The following is a 24380-nucleotide window of genomic DNA, read 5'->3' as shown; positions in this document are numbered from 1 at the left end:
ACAGCAACCTGGGAGGGATCAATAACGGCCAATTCAGAAGCAAACAAGGTGTCACCCGCTTCAAGTTTCACCTCCAGCCATCATAAAGGCAATGCTCCAGCTGGTAGCTGAGGACAGAAGGGACCGCTCATGGATGTTAAGGACAGCTCATGAGCCAGAGTGGGATGTTGAACATGGAGACTACTGGGAGCTGGCTGAACTCACTCCTCTGAGGGCACGCTGCACAGTGTAATGCAGCTCAGACCCTCAAAAGCAAACAAACAAAGTGGAATCATTTACCTCCCTTGGGGCTTTTTTGATGGTTCACGTAATTTATTATTTTCCTATTATTTCAGCCTCGCTTGCATCCATACATCAGGTTAAAGTTCAAACTTGGAAGCCTGTGCACCGCAGGCTGAACCCAAGTGCCGCAGTGGAACACATCTCCAGCACACGTGCTACTGTCAGATCCATGATTAGCTTCTGGCATCAAAAGTATGTGCATTTTGGAGTCAAACCCAACACCAGAGCAAGCACACCCACTTCAACCAACAAAATACTAAATGAGATGCCAGCACTGTGTTTTGCATTTGACACACTAGTTTTTCTCTAAAAGTTTTTCTCTAAAGGGGAGGAGAGCAATGGTTTCTGGACAGCATTCACATGGTTAATTGGAAGCAATAATAACCTTCAAAAAACCAGCTGTACTTCAGTGTAAAGTTTTAGTTTTTATTGGTTTGCATTTCATTTTTTCCCTCATCAATGCTGCTTCCTCTATGCTTCCTGCCAAATTTGAACTGATGCCTGTTTTCCTCTTCTGTGATGAATGAACTACAGCTCACCGTAGATTGTTCTACACAGACTCTGTTTACAAACAGCCTGGTTAAGAAACACCTGTTAGTTTACTTTCGTATTCTTCAGGAAACTTAGAAATGTTTGCGAGCACAGCATACAGCTAAATTCATTAAACAGGAATTTTATAAGGTAGCTCTGTCCTGCTCAGATGACACCAAAACAAATAGGCGAGAAAATCTAAATAAAAAATTAATTAGAAGGCAGAGCCTAGAAAGTTTAGGGAGTAAAAAACCAAACAATACAAGCATACAAGGATACAATGATGCAAATCGTATTTTTTTTAATTATTTAAGGATACTATTGTTTTAGTGAAGGGATTCAATGCATATTACAGTGTGCGATGAGCCAAAGCACACAGTGCTGCTCTGAACCACTGGCAAGAACCTAAGTCAAATATTCATATATCAGAACTGAAGGCAGGGATAGGAGGTGTAGGGAAGCCAATTACCATTTAGCAAGGAAGATCCACAGAAACCATGGCAGAACGGTTTGCACAGCATTTTGCTATGATGTTGACAATTTGCTTTCCATCAACATTCACAAAAACATTTTTGGGATGTGAGTGCAAAGAACTTACTGGTTTCAGAAAGTTAGGAAATTTTGCTTCTGTTTACTTCACAGGTACCACAATTTACACAGGAAGACTTTCTTATAGATACAATTTTGCTAACAAATCAATTTGTCCAGCAGCAAGAACAACAACATAAGGAAATAGAAATTATCATGAATTATGAATCTAGATATTACAATAGGAGCAGGCTCTTTCCAGAAAGTACTACAAACAACTAAAGAGAGAGTGAGAAATTAAGAGGAAGACTGAGAAAATAATTTCTTAAGAAAAAAACCCCATAGTAACACTGAAGTATGAGTGGAAAAAGTGATAAAAATAATGCACATCAGTTAAACTTTCATGTCTTTCTCTATCTTCTCTAATTATTTTTAAATCCATGAAACACACTACACTATATTTGGGTCTTGCAATTTTATTTTCAGATCCATATCTGCGTGGAGAAAAAAGATTTCATTTGCTGAACTTAATTATAAGCACAAAATCCTGAAAGCTAATACAATGTTGACATTTCTTTGGGACATCATATCACATTAAAAAAAACCCTGGGATTTATGTAACAGCATAAGAGCAAATTACCAGCACCAGCAGACAGGTAGCCATTCTTAATAAACAACTTCCCAGAGAACACTTTGCCAAGAGAAACTTCCTAGGAAAATAATCGCAGAAAAAAATTACCTTGTTTTCAACGGAACTAGCTTTTTTAAACAGCACATTACAGTTCTGTTCATCTTGGTGCAATAACCACACAAACAGGTGACTTCTGCAGAGCTATATTTTCCATTGCTAAATCATATGAATTTTACAAAGTTGAGGACCGTACACAAGCTGAAAACTGGATGCCACAGTAAACAGATTTTTATTCAGTAGTGCTGAAACATGAGCCAAGATCCAAGCTAAAGTTCAGCCCTCCAACTTTGTCTTGACTACTTCCTACTATTATATGTGCGACTCTTTCACACAGCCTCTGAAGTAAGTGTTCTGAGCTCCTGTGGGGATTGTTCAAGGAACTGAAGTAATGCTATAAACTCTCCTAAGCCCTGTCAAACAAAAGATAAGGCAGAAACATTTTATTTTCTCACAGAGTGACATTATTCAGGGACAGGAAGCAAAAACTAGACATTTTTTTAAGGGGCAAAGATAGTCAACATACAGTAGTTAGCATTATAGAGCAAAGCTTGTCTACAATGATGCTGGAAACTTATTTATTTCTATTGAGTTAAATATATACTAAGGCATAGTTGTGCAAAATTGCCATTAGTAGAAACCTTAAAAATTAGTTGTGTCCACTACGAACATCATACAAAATAAAAGAAACCAACAGTAACTCACTGAAAAAATTGCTGCTTTTGTAAAAGTCACTTATACATTAATTATATTCTTTTTACTCTAATAATTCATCTTTGTAACACTTCTGCAGCTTCAGATGGTCTTTTAATTAATAACTCAGCCAAAATACTTTTCCAGCCTTGCACAATTAAATACATGAGATGATGCTTCTGGAAAGCTGACAGTCTTAAAACAAAGACATTCAGTGTCAGTTTTGCACATGAGAAACTTTCTTCTGGCAACACAGCTTTCAGCAAAGCCTGTTATTCCTACCCAGGTTTAATATGTCCTTTGGATGTTTTGTGAATTTGATTTTTGGTGGGAGCATTAGCTTTCTGGGTTAATGAATACTGAACAGGAATGAGAAAGCATTTCATCAAATTCAAGACTCTCTGTAAGTCTGAATACCAAACTGTTGGTCCTACACTTTATTTCATTAAAGCCATGTATCATTTCTGCTCTGATAACAGAAGCAGTCGGCACTTCTGGAGATCAAAGCAAATTACAAACAAGCCTGCCAAGCTGAACATATGTAATTCTATATGTAATGCTGCATACAATCCACATCCTGACTTCGACTTGCAACTAGACAAAGATAATCTTTGTGTATTTACATGGCCTGTGCTTAGTACCATGGTGTGCAGATCCTCAAGTCCTTACTTTAACACTGCAACACTATAACCAATAAATTTTGCTTACACGATTGGTGCGCTGGTATACAAAAGGTCTGCGAGTAAGTCATTCCCTCTTATACCACATGAGAAAGTCACTGGTAAGAATTTCAGAGTCATTGCAGATCATCCAGCTTTAAACACCAGAAAAAGTATGAGGAATTGAATCTATCAACGCTAGACCAGCTATACATAGCTTTACTGCAGTGTTAGGAGAAATCACTCAAACACAAAATACAGGCAAAATTTTTTACACCTGATAATACTCCCAGATAAACATCTCAGCAGGTCTCCGATATGGCCTCAAGTTTACTGCTACTTTCCCTCAATAAAGCATACTTCTTAATTTGTCCTTACAATAACAAAGGAGAAAAATAGAGTATCATCTGGAGAATTCGACACAAGTAGACATTCTGTAGAGCTACATAATATATGACTGTTTGTGTCTCTGGAGGTTAAAGATGAAACAAAAGGCACTTTGAGTACTTCACAATTACTCATAAGCTTTAGCTCCAACTCTGTAAAAAAGAAAACCTACTAATTGTTTCTACTAGTGAACTAAATATTTATTCTATTAGCTATCGTGAAGAAATTAATTAATTCTGTTAGAATGATTAAGTTACACTTTTTAGGCAGACGCAGTATCTAGGAGTTTAGAAGCACGTATCTCACACAAGGCAGAAAAGGTACTGAAGCTTTCACAATATTTCTACATGTACTGGAGGAAATCACACTCACTGGGGTGAAATAACTGGAAAGAAGTAACTATATACTATGTCAAACCAACCAAAGCTAAGATAATAAAGAAAAATTGGCAATAAATAAAGAAATGTCCCTCATATGCGGTCAACTAACTAGGCAGTATAGCTGCTTCTGGACTACGGTGTCAGTATTTTAGGGTTTTTTCAGACACACTGACATGGTACAAGTAAGAGAAAAAAAACCCAAAAGATACACCCTGCACTCAAACATACTCCTGAAGTCTGTACATTAAAATAATACACCATAAATATGTGTAAAATACTAGAACACTTGATCTCTTAAATTCACATGCAATCCTTAAAACAGCCACTTACTCACCACTGTAAATAAAAATGGCAACAAAAGTCAGCAGGTATAGGTCTAGACACCTTCCAAAGCAAGGGGACACTTGGATGGCTTGCTTTGTTTGGAGCAATTTATTCACAGAACAGTAGATAAAAACACCCATTGCTAATGTTCAAGAAGCCAGAAGCACCAGTGAACTTTTCTTAAGAGCCTATTTTTTAATAGCCTAATTATTTATTAGGAAAAATATTTAGAAAGTAATTACTAAAGGTAAGTAGAGGACACAGATACAGAGGTAAAAAGATCTGCTGTATCATTAATAGCATGAAAACCGCTGGTTTGGTAATGTTTTGAAGATATACATCTTGCAAGAGAGATTTATCTCAAGGAATGAGAAAAATACACACACATAATGACTTTTTCTATGTCCCTCCTACTACAACCACCTTACCTTGGGGATTCTACATATGAATAAGAAAAAAAAACCAATGTAATTCAATATCATCCTCCCAAAACAGTCATAACAAAAATTGAGTCTTTCCTGAAAGGAAGCCAAGGAAAAGAAAACTGCACTACTGGTATCTTTTGCAGCTGTTTATATCAAATATTCCTTTCAAATAGGACTGCATAGGAATAAAACTAGATGGGTTTTAGAGGCAAAAGAAAGGCACACAAGGAAACTATAGGGAAAGGGTTGGGGGGGATCACAAATTTAATACTAAAACTAGGCAGTATTCATGCAGAAATATGCCTGTGAATCTACAGGTTGAAGGACCCAGCCTCAAAGGCTATGTAACTACATTATAGAACAAATTTAAAAATTAATGTGATGTGGTTTCTAATACACTGAAACTTTTTAATGCCATTTACATAAAGGAACATTAACCTAAGCTACCAACAAGTAATACGTTCTGAACCTTGCACAACTACACTACAATGTGAGTAGTGCCAGAACAGAAAGGAACCACGTACACAAATAAGTATATCATTAGTCTAAATCAAGGATAGCCACCTTCCACATGATCAGGGGCCCTTTTCTCCCAGCCGTATCTCCACATAAAATCAAAACAGCCATATTTCTATGTGGCTAATCCTGTTAGACCCAACACCCCTTCATAACCCCACCTTCTCTCCCAGCAGCAGTCACAGGACTGAGCCACCCCATGAGGCGACCTCCTGAGCACCCGGCACTGCTGAGAGCCCACGGGCTGTCAGCACGTCCTCTGTGGTCTTCCTCACTTATAACAGACTATGGCCAACTTTTACTCTGCCTGTTAAGTCAACATGAAACAGTTCCCTAGACGGTCCAGCAATGAATGTTATCTGCAGACTGTGGTATTTTGGGGAAAGAGAAAAATCAGACAAAATATACAAGTACATTTCTCTTTCTTTCCAAAAAGCTATCTTTTTGTGGTGACAGTTTCTAACACATACATTCCAGTCTTTGTAAAGCTAGCACCACAACTGGAAGATGACGTATAACCAAGAAGATTTTCTTCCTCTGTCTCTTGAATACTGCCCCGTTCTGAAAAAAAGACTGGAAGGTCTTAAGGTCACTACACCAAGAGTCTGGATTTCGGAGGGATTTTCTGAGTTTAGTAGGTAAGAATAGTTCAAATTACAAAAACAATTCCTATCTAAATCACACAGTCATAAAATCAAGTTGCAAAAAGCAGCACTGAAAGATTCTTTCTCCATTTGACATACTCACCAAACCTGCAATGGGGGTCGGTAGTCTATTGATCTTTTTTACCAATCCCGGCTTTATTGCATTCAGCAACCTGTCACAAGAAAGGAGTACTTATGAGTGGCAAGTCACAAAATCCAAATTATCAAACACTTGTCCCCAGCACATAAGGATTTCAGCACGGCTGGAAAGGAAGATGTTCCCCTTTCTCCCCTCCTGAAAACATATGTGTGTACCCAAAGATCTATCATTGAAATGAAGAAAAACTAGGAGGGAAAACATCCACAGCACGGTACCACAAAAGTTTTTCTTTTATACCCTCAATGTATCTAGATCACACCAGTCTTCACAGGCTGTGAGTGAATTTTGTCACATCTGCCTCCATTGCCTAGAGGCAGGTCATGCCTAGAAGGGCCTGAGAGCAGAAACCCAGAGGGCATCTGGGTCTCACCACAGCTTGGGAAGAACGGTCCAGCAGTTTCTGCACTGCAGGAAAGCAAGAGAGGATGTACGCTTTATGGGTGGGCCTGTCTGTTTCTCTGCATCTGTACTTGAAATTAAATGCCATCCTTGCATATGTTGTGGAGACTGGAGCTCCCAATAAAACATAAATGTGAGAAAACAAATGAAAAGGGAGTCCAAAAAAACCCACCTCATCACAAAAACATCACTAGGCCAGCAATATCATAGTTGAACCCTGTTCAGTGTCCAAAGATTAGCCACTCTTCCAAAGTTCCCCACCACCCATGGACACGCTATGAGAAGTGCTGACATGGCTTATTGTTAGAATATTCCAAAAAATGACCAAGCCTCTGAAAGTGAGGAATTTTAATTATAAAATCCTGTTGCAACAAACACTGTTTCTTTACCACCCTTCCCCCAAGAGAAAACCCGTATGCCTTTTATCCAAAGGAATAAAATACAACTAGTCCCATCCATTGGGAAAAAAATCATCAAATCAAGACACTCACTTAAAATTCAAGATCTTTGAAGAGAAACAAAGATGTCTATGATAATGTAAAACTCTCTAAAAATTAGAACATGCACTATGGAAGAGAGGAATCTCATTTTGTGCTGATACTCTCTCCATTCAAGAACCAACTCTTCCGCAGTCTGCAGTGGGGGTAAAATTATTAATATTTAAGATTTGAGAGGTCTGGCTAAGAAGTTTATCCTAATTAAAAAAAAAACAACACAAACATTCCTTTCAACTGAGAGCTAACAGGCTGTGATTATTTCAAACTCCCCACTTCTGAGCTAAGATAATACTGGGTGTGCCACTCCTATAGGCTCCACCAAGAGCCATCTCTCCATAGTGTCACCTTATTCACTGTTTGGTTCCTTCTTAGGGCTGTGGCAGTTAGCAAGCTCATTAAGGAGTCCATCCCTCCCAGGGGTGGATACATGGCCTTGTTAACATTGAAATGATTGTTTTTCTTCACCTCTTTCTTTTTTTTCCCCTGAAACAGTATATAGGTTGGGTCTTTCCAATCACTTGGAGAGAAGGGGGAGGAAAGAGGGAGATACTGTTTGAACATTCCCTAATAACCACAGTTAAAATACAGCTTCTGTCTGACCTGTCCCAAATTGTACTTGTGTTATTAGGCACTTGGAGTCCCCAAATCTCTGACACCACCATAATCAGGACTGACAACAAACCCAATGTGAATAACATTTTGGGGAGTTGCGGGTATTTTCTTTGACCTGCAGTTAAAAACTCTGTCACCCAAGCCGATACAGATTGCTGTGCTATTCCTGCCTTTTGCTTAGGGTAGAAGCTTACACTATTACATCCTAGAAAGAAATTATGAAAGAATATATTTTTTCCTACCGACTGTGCACTTTTCCCCCTAGATGTACAGAATGGCAAGAAAAGAACCGCACATCTCACTTCCTATAGCCATAATTTTATTTCACAGATGGAAAATAAACATTACTTCTTTTCCTCAAAAAGACACTAACCTATCTTTCAGCAGTGCACAACAGCAACCTTATAAAACTAGTATTTTCCATTGAGCCGCTGCAACAGGCAATGTAAGATTTTATTTATTTATTTAGTGTGTGTGTCAGAGTACTTCTTCCCAAATGCTGCAGGCTCTGTTGTGATTTCAATCTTCAATCTGCCTACTCTGCCTCAGGGAAAAAAAAGGATATATTGGTTAAACCATCCCATTTTCTATATTGCTCAAACGTGCTATACATCAGGCACCAAAACCAATATTGCAGGTGCAGATCAAAAGCCACAGACAATAATACAAAGTAAAATAAAGAGGTCTTAATGGAAACCTCAAATGGCAAAGACCATTCTAAATAAATCTTCAAAATGGTTTGTACAGGCTTCCCTGAGAAATATGGGAGAAGGATAAAACGAGAGGAAGGAAAGGAGCAGGGAATAAACAACATTTTAGATCATTGCTTGGACTCCAAAGAGGGAGGAAATGGGATGGGGCAAGATGGAAAAGCCTGAGGAAGAAAGGTCTCTATTATTGAAATGTTTACCTCCTGTTGGAAACATCTTTAAACAGTCTGGCACCAAAACCCCCAGGACTTGCTCACTGCAGAACGTGCCAAAGGGAGATTTCTTCCAGAGCAAACTGGCTGCTTCTAAATTATTGCCTCATCTAGAGCAATAGTCCAGATGCCAAAATAGCGAGTGGCTTAAACTTGCTCGGCCACCAACCTGGCTGGAAAGCCGCACTGTTTATGCAGAGTCTCAGTGGTCACCTTCAGTCACACAGTTACTACCTGTCCCCACTTCTCAAAAAGGTCCCTGAATACAGCCCTTCCTACATAGGACAATATACACAAACTACATTTTCTGTGCCGATTTAGGCTCACATAGAGCATCTGTCTTGAAATGTAAAGTTTTACCAGCTCTGGTGGGTTTCTGTTGAAATACGGGACAAACAAAAACCCTAACCATTCTGCACTGGGGACCTTTCCCCACAGCCCAGGAGAAAGAGTCTGCAGGGGAGAAAACACTTCCTAACCCACGCCTTCCCCTGGCAACCCCCTACAACTGCAGTCCCACACGTTCTTGCCCCGCCGACCCTAACCAAAGGACCTGGCTGCCCTGGGTCTCGTGTCCCCAGCCATGTCTTGGGTTCAAGGTTTGCAAGGAAGAAAACCTGTAGCACACACCATCCTTTGGCAGCCCCACTGCATCAGTAGCTCCAGCCTTTGTCCCTCCCCCAATTCTAATCCTAACCCAACCCTGGACTCATTCTGAGGTGAAGGCACTCAGACATGACGCCAGTGACCAAGTTCATAGAGGAGAAAACATCTGCAGCCTAAACCTTCCTCTGGCCCCACTGCCGGCCCCACTGCCAGCCCCACTACAGTTATAGCTCTGGGCTTTGTCACTGTCCCAGCCCTAAACCTGACCATAATAATGTGTGTTGACCTGCTAATGAACATTTGCTGCTATTTTTCTGTACCACTCAAAAAAAAAAAAAAAAAAAGATTTTGTAAAAAATCCCCACTAGTTACCATTCAGAAACCTTGGCAACCAGTACATGGCAGAGTTCTGTCCCGCCTGCTGCACTGCAGACAGCACAAAAGCCAGACATCAGGCAGACATCAACATGACCATAACCAGAAGCAGCTTTTTTTCCTGCACTTAGCCGCACACAGCAAGTCTAGATACCCTACTATGGACAGGGGAACAATTCCAGCGTCTGTTGTCCAACCTCACAGTTATCTCTGAAAATTCTGTATGGCATTACATTATTCCCACCCTCCCCTCCTAAAAAAAGACTAAACAACTTCACATTCTTCTGAAATCACAACTTTGATAACTTCAAAAAGCATTAGAAATCCTGCTGAATTGATCACTCTAGGACATTATATTAAATCTTTAAAAATACACTTGTATTATAGCAGTCCCTGAGAAAGGTAAGGAAAATGCAGTAGTAGGACAAGCGTTACCAGAACAACATAGAACCCATCAGCTTCTACGTCAGCTGAAACACACATACATTGTTCAGGGCTTTATTTTCACAACATTTACTTCCATTACAGAAGTTATATATATGTATACAGTTAAGGCCCTGTCCCCAGATCATGTTAGACAAGTTACTTCCATCACCCATTCTTGCAGCAGGAAGTCACTTGAAGGTACCTGCTCAAAAAGCACACCTAGTTGATGGCACATTAAGATCCTCTGCCTCAGACATCCAACCTGCCTGGCCAATTTAGTAATACTGATGAGTCTAAGGAAGGCACTAAGGTCCCTACCAGCAGGTTCAGACAAAGGGTTGAAGCCTAACAGGTCCTGACTTGTATGGAAACTTTGAATGATCACTCACTTCTCTGAGTACCTCCCAGCTCCTTGTGACCCTGTCTGATACTCTTTCCTCTGTGCAAGCAGTCCTTTTTCTTGCGCAGTAAAAATCATCAGGGCTCAAGCATATTCATCCTTGTGAGGGCATCAAGGGCAGACAGACTGCTCCAGATGTAAATGGCAGACCCCAGCCTTGCCCCCAACTACCACCAGTTGCAAGCCCAGGTTTTCCCAAGCACAAATTTAGCTCAGGTTTTTGTACTGCTGTGTACCTCAAACACAGAAAATCCTCAAGTGGGTATGCATCTTCTAAAGCAAAACCTTTATATCACTGGGTACCACGATCTGCTATGCCAAAGCTGGTGGGCTACTGTATAAATGGCCAGAAAGTGGAACTGTCAAAGTTGGAATAGAAGTGTTGGGTTTGTTGGTTTTTTTCTTTTCTGTTTGTTTGGAATTTTTGTGGGGTTTGTTTGTTTGTTTTTATGGTATTGGTACTAATTTCCATACTCCTGCACCTAGGAAAACAGATGTCAATGGGACAAGTCCAACTAAGCAGTCACAAGAGATAACAAAACAGGATGATTTTAAATCTTCCATTATTTTTTGCTTTTTCCTTCCCCTCCAGTAAGATACTGCTAATTTAAGGTCTGACACCACATGGCGAGGGAATAGTGATCAAAACAAACCATAAAACAATGTCCTTCAGCACTGTTTTCAAAAGGAGAATGTAGGTGCGCTCCCCAAGCTTGACCTTTTTGGTAGCTGGGGTTTGGTGACTAGTAGACATTTTGGAGACAACTGGTAAAACAAGTTTAGGGAGGACTTGTAAAACTTTAGCTTTCAGCTGACTTGCTTCTCACAGAAATCATTCTGGAGTATTAACAGCTACTTATGCAAGACGACATAGGCAGGAAAATAGAAAGAACAGAAATATAAAGACTGTGGTACTTCTCCTACTGAGGCTTCCTGGTACCGACATGGCCAGTGTTTCTCTGACGTGACCAGAAGGAAGATACAATAATGAAATCTCAAGGAACTTTTTCACAGTAAAAGGAGCAAATACATGACAAAAAGAAATTCAGATAAAACAGTTTTTAAAAAAATTCAGGCAACGTATGATGAAAGCAAAACCCCCAACAATTCCACCAAACACACAAAAGACAATAACCCAAAACAGGATAAAACCAAGCTTCTTCAGGCTCCATCCACAAAACCCGAGTCTCTAAATACACACCTGACCTATTCTCCAGACCCTTCAGGTTCTCAGCTGGGATTTCTGTCCACCACCCCTGGCATGTATGCACTTGTCCTGAGTCAGGACAATCCTCTGTCCTTCACTTCTCAAAGTCCTAGCTGTTAGACGAAGCACAGTAAGACACTGCATAGAAGCTAAAACCTTAGAGCTGCCTTACCTTATAGAAATGACAGGGCACGATGGAAGTGGGAAGCTGCTCCATCCCCACTCTTATAGGGAGAAGCTAGGTCATTTCCTTCCCCCGATAAAAGCCAGCCCTGATAGGTATGGGAAGAATCAATTGCTGTATTCGGTGCTGTCCCCAAGGCTTGGCGTTCCAGGAGATAAGGTATCTCCACAGCAGGACAGACAAGCTGAAATCAGTACTAGCCACTGTGTGACTAACCTATGAGACCTTCCTGGGGTTGTTTATCACCAGTTAAGAATTTGAAAAAACTTCTGCCAGGAAAAGAAGGCGTTTCAGGCAACAGCTGATAAAAGATCTAATGAAAAGCACTAAGACAACTGCCCATGAAATTCTTGCAAGAAAGCGTCAGTTAAGAAAATATTCAGAGGATGGCTGCCAAAATCCAGCCTTCAAGAAGACCTTGTTTTTCAGAGGAAATGGAAGAGAAGCACTTTCAGAGAATAAGCTTCAGAATCGGAAAAAAAGAAAGGTTGAAGTGATGTGTGTTCACAGATCAATCCAGGCTGGAGGGATAGGCATCCAACAGAGTTCCTTGCTCAAATAACAGATCATATTCCTGAAAAGAAAAGCTGACTAATGACCTGATCTTAAAGTAAAAGGGCATTTCATATTTGAGAGTTCAGGAAATTCTATCCACAGTAAACCTTCACTGAGACATTTCTCTCTTTAAATTAAGTTTTACAGATTTACATTTTAACAAGCAGCCTTTCAGCACTTGATAATTATTAGCCTAGACAGCTTCAATATCCACATATTTTAAACTCATGCTCTAGTGGCAGCTCCAAAATTCCCCCAAACAGCTGACAAGGTGACAAAAATTACTATTGGTCTTAAAGATGAACAAATCCTATTGAAACAGCAGACAATGAAAAGTCAAAATATTTTGTTGCAAAGGAAGTGGTAAAGAAGTTTCAAAATATAGAGATGTTCCTGAGGTCACAAAAATATTTTTGGGAAAACATTCTTGAGTGCTTGCTAATGATGCCCCTGACATTATTTATTTAGGATCAGATGAACAAGGTGCTTTTTTAACAAGCAAGACAGAAGTGACTTTGTCCTATAAAGGGCTCACAGTCCAGTCTGATAAGTAAAAGGTGAATAAAGAACTACGCAAATGCGCAGGACTGAGAAAACAAGCATGCCAAACTCAGGATATCGTGGGTCTTGCTCTGCCAAAGACTAAAAAAATGAACAAGATAGAGGCCTTGCAAAACAGCTCAATAAAGGCAACAGAGAAGATTGTGTAAACGCCTTCACAAGCAATTTACACAGAATCTACCGCCACAGTGACACAAAGACTGCCCCGTGCACGTACAGATTTACAATTCACACGTAGTTTTACACTGAACAGCAATGGCCACGGGTAATTGCCCAAAGTACGTATCCAGTATAATTTCTTAAACATGCACTCTTGGAAAGCTGAAACCTCTCACAGGATTACCTCGCTTTGCACTGCAGCAACACTCCGGTTGAATGGGTCAGTGTTCCACAGTCTCTTGCCCTGTCAATTACTAAGCTCCACTGAAAAAAAACCCCTCTACTACTTAGTCTGCTGAGATGCATTATTTTTTTTTTAACATAAATACAAAGACAGGCCATTCTGGGTGTACTTAAGCCTGCTCCTCAATGGCTATTCTCCTCCTCTCATGCACACAGCTGAGCATTATGGTTTACGTTACCTTTGACCCCTCACCTAAACCGTACTAATAAATAGCTCTTCATTATAACACGGCAATAAAACATAAAGATTAAAAACTCCTGGATTCATATAAAACTGTTTCAAATGTCCTCACATGAACCTAAATCTTAATGCTTAATGAGCCTTGGGGCCCATCTCTCCAAGCTGGGGACATGCCAAATCCATGATGCTGATAATGTTTTGCCTTTACAAGGCAGAGCCTGAAAACCGCAGGAGAACACCAATCCCTTCTCACCTCAAGGCATGGCTCACATTCAGAACTTCAAGTATGCCCATGAAACTCAAATACCTTCTTAGTTTCCAGGAACAGGGAATTCAAGCACAAGCCTAATTAAGCATAAGGGGCATCCACTAACTTCTCCGGTGAGGTATCTGGCAAGACAAGAGTCTCTGCTCTGTGCACTACGCAGCCAAGTGCTGAGCTGATGCCAGGCCTATACCACTGACAGACAAGCAAAATAACCTATCTGCAAAATCCTACAAAGGTGACTGATTATTTGTTTTCCCCTACTAGGTCTCTGTAAAATTGCCGTTACACTTACAGAAGGGACATTAACTTGCAAGAAGAACTTGATTTTTCAACAGCCAAACAGCTGAAACCCCATAAACACAACGAAGGCTGTTCTCCATACCTAACGGTACCACTGACTCAGAAGACAAAGTTTTACTATTCCATAGCATTACACTTGCACATCTGGCCCATATCCAGCCCTTGCTGAAAACAGCATTCATGTCCGCCCAAGCCTTGGTCAGATGCACTATAACCATGATGCAAGCCCAAAGAAACTCAGCTCTCTGAGAAAAAGCAGCTCATTCATCACCAGTGATACAAAGAACACAAGCCAAGGAGATTTCTTATTTATAGATGAAAATTATTCTCATGACAGAGTAAATGATAAATTCCATTAAGTAATTCTTGATCACAATCACTTTCAGCTCACTCAGCTTTATAGCTACGCTTCACTTTTTCTTTGAATACTATTAAAATGATCTATGTGCATGACTAACTTCTCGTTTATTTTAATTTAAAAGTAAAACCTAAAAAACTTTCTTGTACTTATAAACATGTGCATCTGAAGAGAACTGCCTCTCCTACACAAGAAAAAGTGTTAAACTTTTTCCTTAATTCACTGTACATATCCAGTTTTACCAAGAGTACTTAGTAATACATCTTCATTTTCGTTGTTTCAAAAAATAAAAAAAGTCAAAGAATCCCAGTTTCAAACAATAAGCATGGTTTCTGCACATCTTACTAAGCTACACAACACCATGTGCTAATATACAAAATAAGTGTCTCTAAGAAAGAAAAGTTTGGGGAAATGCTCATAAGTTGATATCCAGAATTGCATATGCAAGTGACACTCATCTTCAACTGCATACAGTTATTCCTCTTTCACTTATATGTTTATGCCATGGCTTCTCAAGGTATGCAGTTGGATATTCGTTAGAACTTTCATGCTTGAGAAAAATAAAAGATTTTATTATGCCTGCATTTACTGCTATAAATCGATTTACATGCATACGTAAAACAGACACGCAGCTGAACTGTTCTACACACAGAACCCAAGGTACTACACACAACCATGATGCTGTTGGACTCCACTGCAAAGCCAAATCATTTCTGCTTTGGATATTTATAACCCTGGGATAGTGACATGAAAGCAAGTAATTAACTTGGATTTTCCAAGTCTTACATCCCTACAGAGACCTCTAACTGCTGAGTGCCCAGTGTGAAAGAAGGAATCCTGCAGTAGCAGAGCTGGGCAAGGAGAGGCAGGTGGCAAGGAGAACAGAAAGGAACTGCTCACCTTAAAAACACACTTGCAAGAATATTAGAGCAGTAACAACTGGGCAACGCAGAAAGACATATGAATTTTTGTCTTCATGCAGTAATTATTAAACTTATTAATAGCAATTGTTGCATGGATAGAAATAAAAGCAACTTCAACTTCCTCATCTACTGTTTCAGAAAAGCAACAGAACTACCCAGATCAGTGGGGCAGACAGATGGAGACAACATACACTTTTTCTTTTGCAATCAACATTCAAATGTCTGACTCCATAGAATAGGAACACCTAAGGCATTGCAACAACCAGATGTAATTTATTCCTGATTAGTCCTCTAGCTTCTTATGATATCTGGGTCAAACCTAAATGTTAAAGCTATGTAACAAGAAAAGAAAAGAAAAAAAAAAAAAAAAAAGAATGTGCTGGAGCGGAAATTGGGGATTTCTAGTGATATTTCCTACTAGTGGTGGTGTATTCCTGCCTCAAATAGCTTTCCACCATGCCCCCAGGAGGGCACATTTGCCCACCCATGCAGAAGCGCGGCCAGGAAACTCCTCAGTCTTTGCATATGAGAATTTAATACACCAAGTGAGAACAGAGCAAGAATTGCCTCTGCCTAGCTATGATGTCCCTTGCTGAAGTCGCCATCTGCACTGACGTCAGACAGCTATGCTAAAAAGCCATGAACTCATGTCAGACAAACAGAAGTCATAGTCACCGGCTTCTCAGCACAGCTGGGTGAACAATCGGAGCCGGGACTGTCGGGGCAGCCGCACAAGTGGGCTTTCAAATATCCAGAAAGAAGGAAGGGCTTGTGTTACTCTCGTCTGCCAGCTTGCCGCTTTATGGCATCCTGCATCCTTTAAATATGCTCCTCGGCTCCCAGGTTGAGTGGGGCAAGCTATCCAAGTTTTGTCATGAGGCCAGACGGAGATGCTGGCCAGTGGGCTCCTGTGGCCAGCACACGCGTGCAGGGCTGCTCCGCTACTCAGGCTGGTGGCCCATAACACATCCCTCCCAAGGGCCCAAGCTTTTGGCATCACACAGTTGTATTAGTTTTCATTTATTAAGACACATGGATAGTTGCTAGACATGAATGAATCATTTATAGCCAATGTAGTGATGTCTGCCTGAGTTTGCAGGATGCGTAGGCCATAGACATTGGGTTCAAATGGGGGGAGCCCTGGCGCTGCTGTGCATAAAGCTCCAACAATCCTCCTCTAGACGCAGACAAAGATTTCCCCTGTGCCATTTTCCACATGGCTTGTCTGACTGTTTGGGGAATGGACTCTGGCATGGTGGCTATACCGCCATCCCCTCCCTTCTGCAAAACGCCTGCAAAGTCCAAGGGCAGGTTGAGACATGTTTGGGAGACTCAGGGCATACTGCTGTGTCCCCTTTCCTGACATCAACTTCCAGTTCTCTAGTTGCTGGGATACCTCAGGACCCATCACAAAATACAACAGGCCAGGAAAACACTGAAACAGCCATGTGGAAGTAAGGACCACTCCACGCTCACATGGACATCACCCACTCAAGTACCTGGCTATGAGTTGCCAATGACACTAGCGGTGACTACTGTCCTGTGGAGATAAACTGAGCCAAGCTTAGCTTCTCCCTAAAATTTCAACAAATCAGATAAACCAGACCAAAGGCAATGAATTCTTCCATCTTCAGAAAACTAAGACAGCTGTAACGACTTTCTTGCCTTTCGTAGCTTATCAGAGATTTTGAGATCAGATTGTCATCTTCTTGTTGAGGTCAGCTGTGATGAAAGCACAACAGATTAGAAAGAGGTTGAGAGAGAGCTTAAATACTGCTAGATTTCATTCATGAGGGACCCAGGTTGGTCTCTGATAAACCAGAAAACTCCTGCCTACAGAGACAAAGTTGCCTGCAGCAGTTTCACTAGCACTTCACTGAGGAGAGGAAAAAACAAAACAAAACAAAAAAACCCTATCAGTGCTTCACCTACCAAAACCTGTACTTTTTGAAGATAGATTAAGAGCTCTCAGTGTTACACCCCAGGTTTTTGTTGAGTTCTTTATTTTACAGCAAACTCAGAACCAGCGAGGCACACACTTTTATTGTTGGCCTCATAATTTGTTCGCCATTGAAAAGCCAAACTTGAAGGCCAAATTGGTAGCTCTCTGGTTTATGCTCTGTAGCCTATAGAGTTTCATCCACCAGCCACAGCTGCCAGAAGCGGGATGCAATACAAACGTCACAGCCTCTCAGATTTGAGGTTGAGGAGACAGAAAGCTCCAGATTGTTTTGCACTGATCCACAGGTGGTAATCAAAGACAAGCAATTTGCCCAACATCACAGAGCATTTTAGTAGTATAACCAAGGGGTGTCCCTTGACTTGCTTATTACTGGAGCTCACAGCCTCTCTTAAGAAATACATATTTATGCATTTCATTAGCCAAACATTATTTAGTTAAGCTTCACATCTTAAAGATTTACAGCATTTAAATCAGACTACCTCTGCTTACTTGCAGATAAGATTACAATCTAATCTCGAAACACACATCCCTTATTTTTCATGCAACACAATTCAACCTTAACATTTAAAGAGCACTGTGAAATGATTCAGCACACAGTACTTCCCTTGAACATGCAGAAAAGAGATCTTGTGCAAGAGGCAACCCTTAAATACAAAGAGGTAAACTACACGCTCCTTCCGAGTTACACAACTTTTGATCAACAATAACAACTACTTCCCTCCTCCCAAAGCCACTCCTCAGCAAAGACATGCAACTACAATCAAACCAGATCATATCATTTCCTTTCTGTTTTTTTTTCCCCTTTTACAGCTAAAGTTCAAGCTGTCTGATTAATGGCACCAGTGAGATGTATAACAGTATTTACACAGGTAGGTTTCAAAGCTGTCATAAACTACCTAGAGCTGAGCTACAGGATATTAGCTCAAATCTACTGCTGAAAACAGCTTCCACGTTCCAGTGCCTTTCATAGTATAAAACTTAACCAATAGCTGCAATGGTCCAGCTAAACATCTCAGGAGATCTCATGTATAAATTTCAACACGCGTTCAGTTCTGCGCAAGCTTCATCCTTCTGGTGTGCAAAGACAGCTTTTGCCAACTTCAGTGATAACCCTGCATGCCTGGGGAAAGAAATTGGTCCATACAGGTGATTCAGATCCCAAACTCCTGACAACCTGCATGGGATTTTCAAAGAACTACAGGCATTAGGGCACACTTCCAAATCGCTCTTAGAAGTCACCAGCTTTGGCATCTAAGCCCACAACATGCTTTTGGAAGACTCTGCCTAAGAACTAGCTATTAAAACCAGAGAGAAACGTGCAAAAGCTAACTTTCGCCTCCTGTCCAAAAATTACAAAACACATCATTCAAATACACCTTTAGGTAAAATTTAAAGGATGCCTAAACCTTTCCAGAAACTATAAAAGCAGCTGAGTATTGATGGTATTCAGATGGCTAACTCTTGACAGTGCTCGGACCTGGAGTTGGTCCAGAACACCTCACTGTAGCAGAGACGTCCACAGGCAGGTGTGGAACACCGTTTGCCAAGCTGTGGTTAACATCTTTAAATAAAAGGAAACCAAAAAGCAAACATCATTTTTACTTCAGATAACTGAACTAAGGAGCTGGGGTGGAGTGAGGGAAGCACTCTGCAAAACCTGTTTTCTTTCAGCCACATTTCAGTCCTCACCATAACAATAGCTTTGGCACCGAAGCGATGCTGCAGTGAAATACCAGCGTGCACAATTGTCAAAACTCGCAAGAGGAAACCAACAATTGGACATATTAGCTAAAGTTCATCTCAGCTTTAGTCAAGACTGTATTCAAGGCTCAAAATTATAAATGTTACTTACTCACACAGAAGAATGCCATTTTCTAATCCAGAACGAAAATCTTTCTCGCCAAAACTTCTGCCCGTCACTTGCTGCAAAAGAGAATGGGGAAAGAGAAGAGTGACATCTATTAGAAGGTGTACTTTTCAAGAGCAATTCATAACATTCAGTTAAAGCATCTGTTGCATAGGAAACATCTGAGCTTTATGGGTCCTGTCAAAGGACTAAGTTCTGTCCATCAACCAGTTTCCTCCTTCCCATTTCATCAAGCTATTTAGCACATAGAACAATTTGCTCCAGCCAGTACAATTACAGATTATAACTGAGGTGTTTTCTAGAAGTAAAAAACAAGAACTGCCAACCAAAAACTACAATGTAATCTTCAGAATATTTTAAAAAATTTATTCTATAGCATTTTGAATTTTACAACTATTGTATTCAGACAAACTATGTATCTTTACTGTTTTTTTTGCATCATGTTAAAAAACTTATACTGTGCTTGAACTTTTGGCCTTTAACCTGTCACCTTTATAGAATAAGCAAAGGCAATTGGAAGCTCTCACATGAGTTATAGCCCTTCAGACACACGCCACAATACTCCCGGTCATACTAAATTATACTTCACATCATGAAGTCAACTGTGGGCGTGAATACAAGCTTGGTGGAAGCTAAAGTCTAGGCACCTACTCACAGTCCGCAGCCTGTCAGGGATGCTTGGAGCAGGAGGTACACACTGCATTACAAGCTCTTAAGCCAGTCTGTGCTGCTTAGGGATGGACCATCTAGGAACTGTCTAGGAATCCCAGTCTCGCCTGAGGGTGCCAGATGCTACAAGCGTAACTGAACCCCCATCTATGACTCATTACTATGTTGACAATGGCTTGCCATTCATCCTCAAATCATTCTCAACAGATGATGTGTTCAGTTAAGAGTAAAGAATATTTATTATTACCACCAACAAATATATAAAAACAGTTGCTATGTTTTGAGAACGCTGAACAGAAACAAAACAAAGCAAAAAAAAAAAAAAAGCCTGCCTAGTTTTTAATTGTCCTCCAGGAGGTCTTCTCCTCACCCAGCCAAAACATTCACCGGATGCTTACAGAGTTCTCATGGCTCCCATCCAATCTTTCAGCCAAGACCCTTGCTCTGGGCGTTGCTTCCACTATAGAGAACAGTGACTTGGGGACACATCTGTCCTTACATCCCCATTTTCTCCTTGCTGTTCCATTCAGATACAAGACTCTTCCCCTCCCAGCTTCCTGTCATAAAGACAGCAATTTATAAAAACTGACAAGTTTGGCACTTTCCCACGGGATTAGCGAATGCACCGGCTTCACAAATGCTGGTTATAGCTACACACAGTCTTAGACAGGGAACAACACATTTTTTTTGAATTGAAGCGCAAATGCAAAGCCTAAAACCTAATCCCCCACTTAACTATAAACATATTGGTTTTTTCAATGTGAAGGACCTTCTCCCAACAAACTGGTACAGTGTGAAGACTTTAACCCCTCATACTCTGAAAAGTGTATCATAAAGACATCAGTTGACTATCACGTTTGATGCAAATGCATAAAGTAGAATAAGGCACTGCATTGCCTTCATACCTCAGAAGACACCAGATGCAATTTGCCAGTAGTTTAAATGATTAGAGGTCGTTTACTATCTCTAATCATAGTAAATCATCTCTAATCTTGATCGTGCTGGGAGAGAGGGAAATCATGACAATAAAACCACTAACATTTGGGATGAATGATAGACGGAGCACATCAAAACTGGCTTTTATTTCATCCACAGAATAGAGTACAGTATGGAAAGGAATGGGAAGAGCTATTGCATAACAGCCTGACTCATAGTGGTTTTTTTCATCTACACAGAGAAAAAAAAAAAAAGAATAAAGGAAAAAGAAGAAGATAGTCATCTTATTTCACTCTTCAACATCAAACATTCCAGCTATGGAAGTCCATCTTTTTATGTGTTTGTTGAACAGCCTCATTAGCAGTACTGAGACTGTTAACACAATTCAGGTAAGAATCTACCTGCCAAAAGCTGTCACCTGAGTATTGCTGTCATTACTGCTGATGTAGGAAGGCTTCATACATAATTTCTGGCTGTACCAATAAAATCATGAAATGCAAATGCACAGCTGGAACAACAATTCATCCAGCGAGAGGTACAACAAAAACTGACAGCAGGTGAGGAAAGACAGGACGGTCCAGGAACAGTCCATGTCTGTTTGAAAAGGAACTGGGAGTAAATGAGGCATGGAAAGGTTTGTGCCTGTTCTAGATGATCCAGCTGCAGAGGGGAAACATTAATCAGCTACAAGTCTCCTGATTTAGCCAATTAAAATGTAAGAACAGTTCACCAGAGAAAGGCTAGAAACTAAAAATACACATGAAGATGACATTATAAATGTCAAAGATAAACCCAAAAGGGGACTGAGAGGAGCAAGAAGCTGGGTCCACCTTTTCCAGAGGAAATTACAGCTCAGTTTCTTGGCATATGCACACACACACACACACACATGTATGTGTGCACACACACATACACTCCCTGCTCTGCAAAGGCCACTTTGAGCCATAGAGTCATAGAGTTATTTTGGTTGGAAGGGCCTTTGAAGACCATCAAGTCCAACCGTTAACGTAGCACTGCCAAGTTACCCTCAAGAACAACTGCAGCAGGTGTCCAGACCAGCCTCCTGCACACGCCTGAGATAACCTTTGCTCAGCGCACTGAGGCCGGGAGGAGCAAGGATTTAAAACGACTTCAAGCAAAAGGATTGGGACTCTCATATTTGCAAACAGAGTCCTGCATAGCTAAGCACATACTAAAGTTTGCCAGAACCTGCATAAAAAGGAAAACAGGTGCATTAGCCATGGTATCACAAAACCGCTGCGTGCATCACAGGACCGTGTACCTGTTATTAATCTAAGCACTGCTTTGTTCCTACTAGGTTATCTTCTTCCATCTCTGGAAAAACACTCCAGTTCGACTGCTGGATGAAACTCTGAACACACTGACATACAAGGACTAGAGGGTGGTGTTTACAGTGCTTCTACCAAGCTTCACTGGACAAAGAAAATTGTATATCTGCAGTCAGGTACAGAAAACTGGAAAATGGGAGGACAGATCTTCAGCCCACCAGCTTTCGTACTACAGAGAACTGGTATTCAAAACTGAACATGCACAAAACCAGTCATGGACAAATGCAAGGTAGTCTGTATCCTGGGCTGCTACCTTCAGGAAAGGAAAAAAAAAAAAAGGAACACCAAAAAAACAACGAAGATGTTAACTAAGAGAACATTGAGACCTTGCCTTTCTTTGCAATGCTCTCTTCTAGACCACCACACCTTACATGCTTTCAAGACACAACTCCATCTGGTAACTAGCATGGCCCTCACGTCACTGGTACAGACCGACACACTTGGGCAATACAGCAGGCAGCAGGATACATGGAGGAGCTCCTGCATGGATACACTCCTGCAGTGCCAGTACGGCTGTAGCTCTCTGTAGTGCAGGGGCACTAAAGTTAGAACGAAGCACCTCAAAGGCAACACACAAGCTGTATCCTGCTAACAATTACTAAAAAAGCCTGCCACTTCTTTAATACGTTTTGTAAAGCTGGAGGAAGAGAGTTGCCTTTCCATATCATACTGTAAATTAAAAATAGAGAACAGAAGTGAAACATTATAACATTATTGTGCTTCATTTATGTGAGGAGGAGTTGTTTTTATTCATCATCTGGATAACATTTTCTTCTCTGTAAAAAGCTGCAAGCATCTTCAACCAGGGCAATTATCTGACTGCTGGATGTGTTTCTCAGTTTCACTGCCACTTAACAACCCAGAAAATGAACCTAAAATTAATAATAAAAGTTCTTCCAAAGGAATATTAGGAGACTAAACCACAGCACACTGACTCTCTATCACAAACTTACAGCAACAGCTTTAATATATATTTACACACAGTAACACTTCTTATATACAGTATTGTTGCTGATTAACTCCTTTGTTCTCTGCAGTTACGCATGCCACTAAATTTGTGTCATCAAGGCTGGCTGTCATCCAGCCACTAACCAGTGCCATATTACACAACTCTATTTTCACTAAGCTCCAGTTCACATTGTTTTCCTTGCGTTTTGTATTGCTGCTGGTGCTTCCTGAGATGGAGCTTGCAAAGCCTCTGGTGTCAAAACAGCTTAAGGGCATGAAAAAGAAAAGGTGACAAATTAGCGAGCAGATGCTGGCCTCAGGTGAAATTTATCTCGGCCAACAAGATGTTAAGTAGTTGAATAAACAGTAAGTCATCAGGGACAACACTTTGAAAATAGTTAGCTTCGTTGTCTATGTGCACATCTGAAAATAGCGTGTAAAGCAGTGAACAGAAATATAGACACAGCAGGGAGAGGTCTTTGTTACTCATTACGCATTTTGGAGAGCTTGTGAAGCATGACACCAATGAAAGAAACATTTTCAAAAAGTTTAGTAGGCTCTTCATTTCTTTGTACATGGGTATGCTGCATTTCAATTTTCTACAATCAGTATTTTCCCCTATATGATTTTTTTTACTTAAATGAAAAAAGCCCACCCTGCTACTTAACTAGAAAACATACCTTTTTTACTCCTGGGAGATGTAAAAGTAAGACTTAAACTGTAATAATCACTACATAGAAAGCACTGGATAATGTAATCAGCAGGGCACACGAACCACCAAAAGAAGCATGAGAGTTTTTAGGGCATCAGGATTTGGTTCCTCTAGAGTAATGAATTCTTCCCTATTTCTGACATATCTTTTGAGCTAATAACATGAATATGCAAGTTAAATTCCTTTTTCATGTAGCACAGACAAGAGATTTCTGAACTAAACACCACTGGAAAATTTAGAGCCAGCTTTACATTTGCAGACCAGACGTGTACATATTGCTATGGCAGCACTATGGGACTTGGAGACCCTTCACCACTTCTGCCATGTCCTGCACAGGCGACGCTTCACTCTGCCTGCAGAAGGGGACAGAACACATCCTGTAGGCATGAGCTCTCTCCCTCTTACTCCACAGCACAGGGATTTAAATTGCTGAAATTATAGCAATATAAGCTGGTCCTAAGAAGCTTTATTACAAATATTAGGAAGCTAGGTGATTTACCATAAAGTTGAAGACTGCATGAATGGAGCTTCCCAAGAGCAACA

General features: G+C 40.6%; 1 protein-coding gene across 4 annotated transcripts in view; it reads right to left on the bottom strand.

Annotated features, from left to right (window-relative positions):
* Positions 1-24380, bottom strand: part of LIMCH1 (LIM and calponin homology domains 1) — a 185532-nt gene that overhangs the window by 98367 nt on the left and 62785 nt on the right. For all 4 annotated transcript variants that reach the window (XM_074154367.1, XM_074154368.1, XM_074154369.1 and 1 more), the window contains exons 2-3: positions 19209-19279; positions 6161-6230 (exon numbers count right to left, since the gene is read on the bottom strand). In XM_074154367.1, the coding sequence (XP_074010468.1) occupies positions 6161-6230; positions 19209-19279 (141 nt within the window). The remainder of the gene's footprint in view (positions 1-6160; positions 6231-19208; positions 19280-24380) is intronic.

Source organism: Numenius arquata, chromosome 10 (genome assembly GCF_964106895.1).
Source record: "Numenius arquata chromosome 10, bNumArq3.hap1.1, whole genome shotgun sequence".
NCBI classification, from domain to species: domain Eukaryota; kingdom Metazoa; phylum Chordata; class Aves; order Charadriiformes; family Scolopacidae; genus Numenius; species Numenius arquata.
Note: the sequence above shows the minus strand (reverse complement) of the source record. Positions and strands in the feature narration are given on the sequence as shown.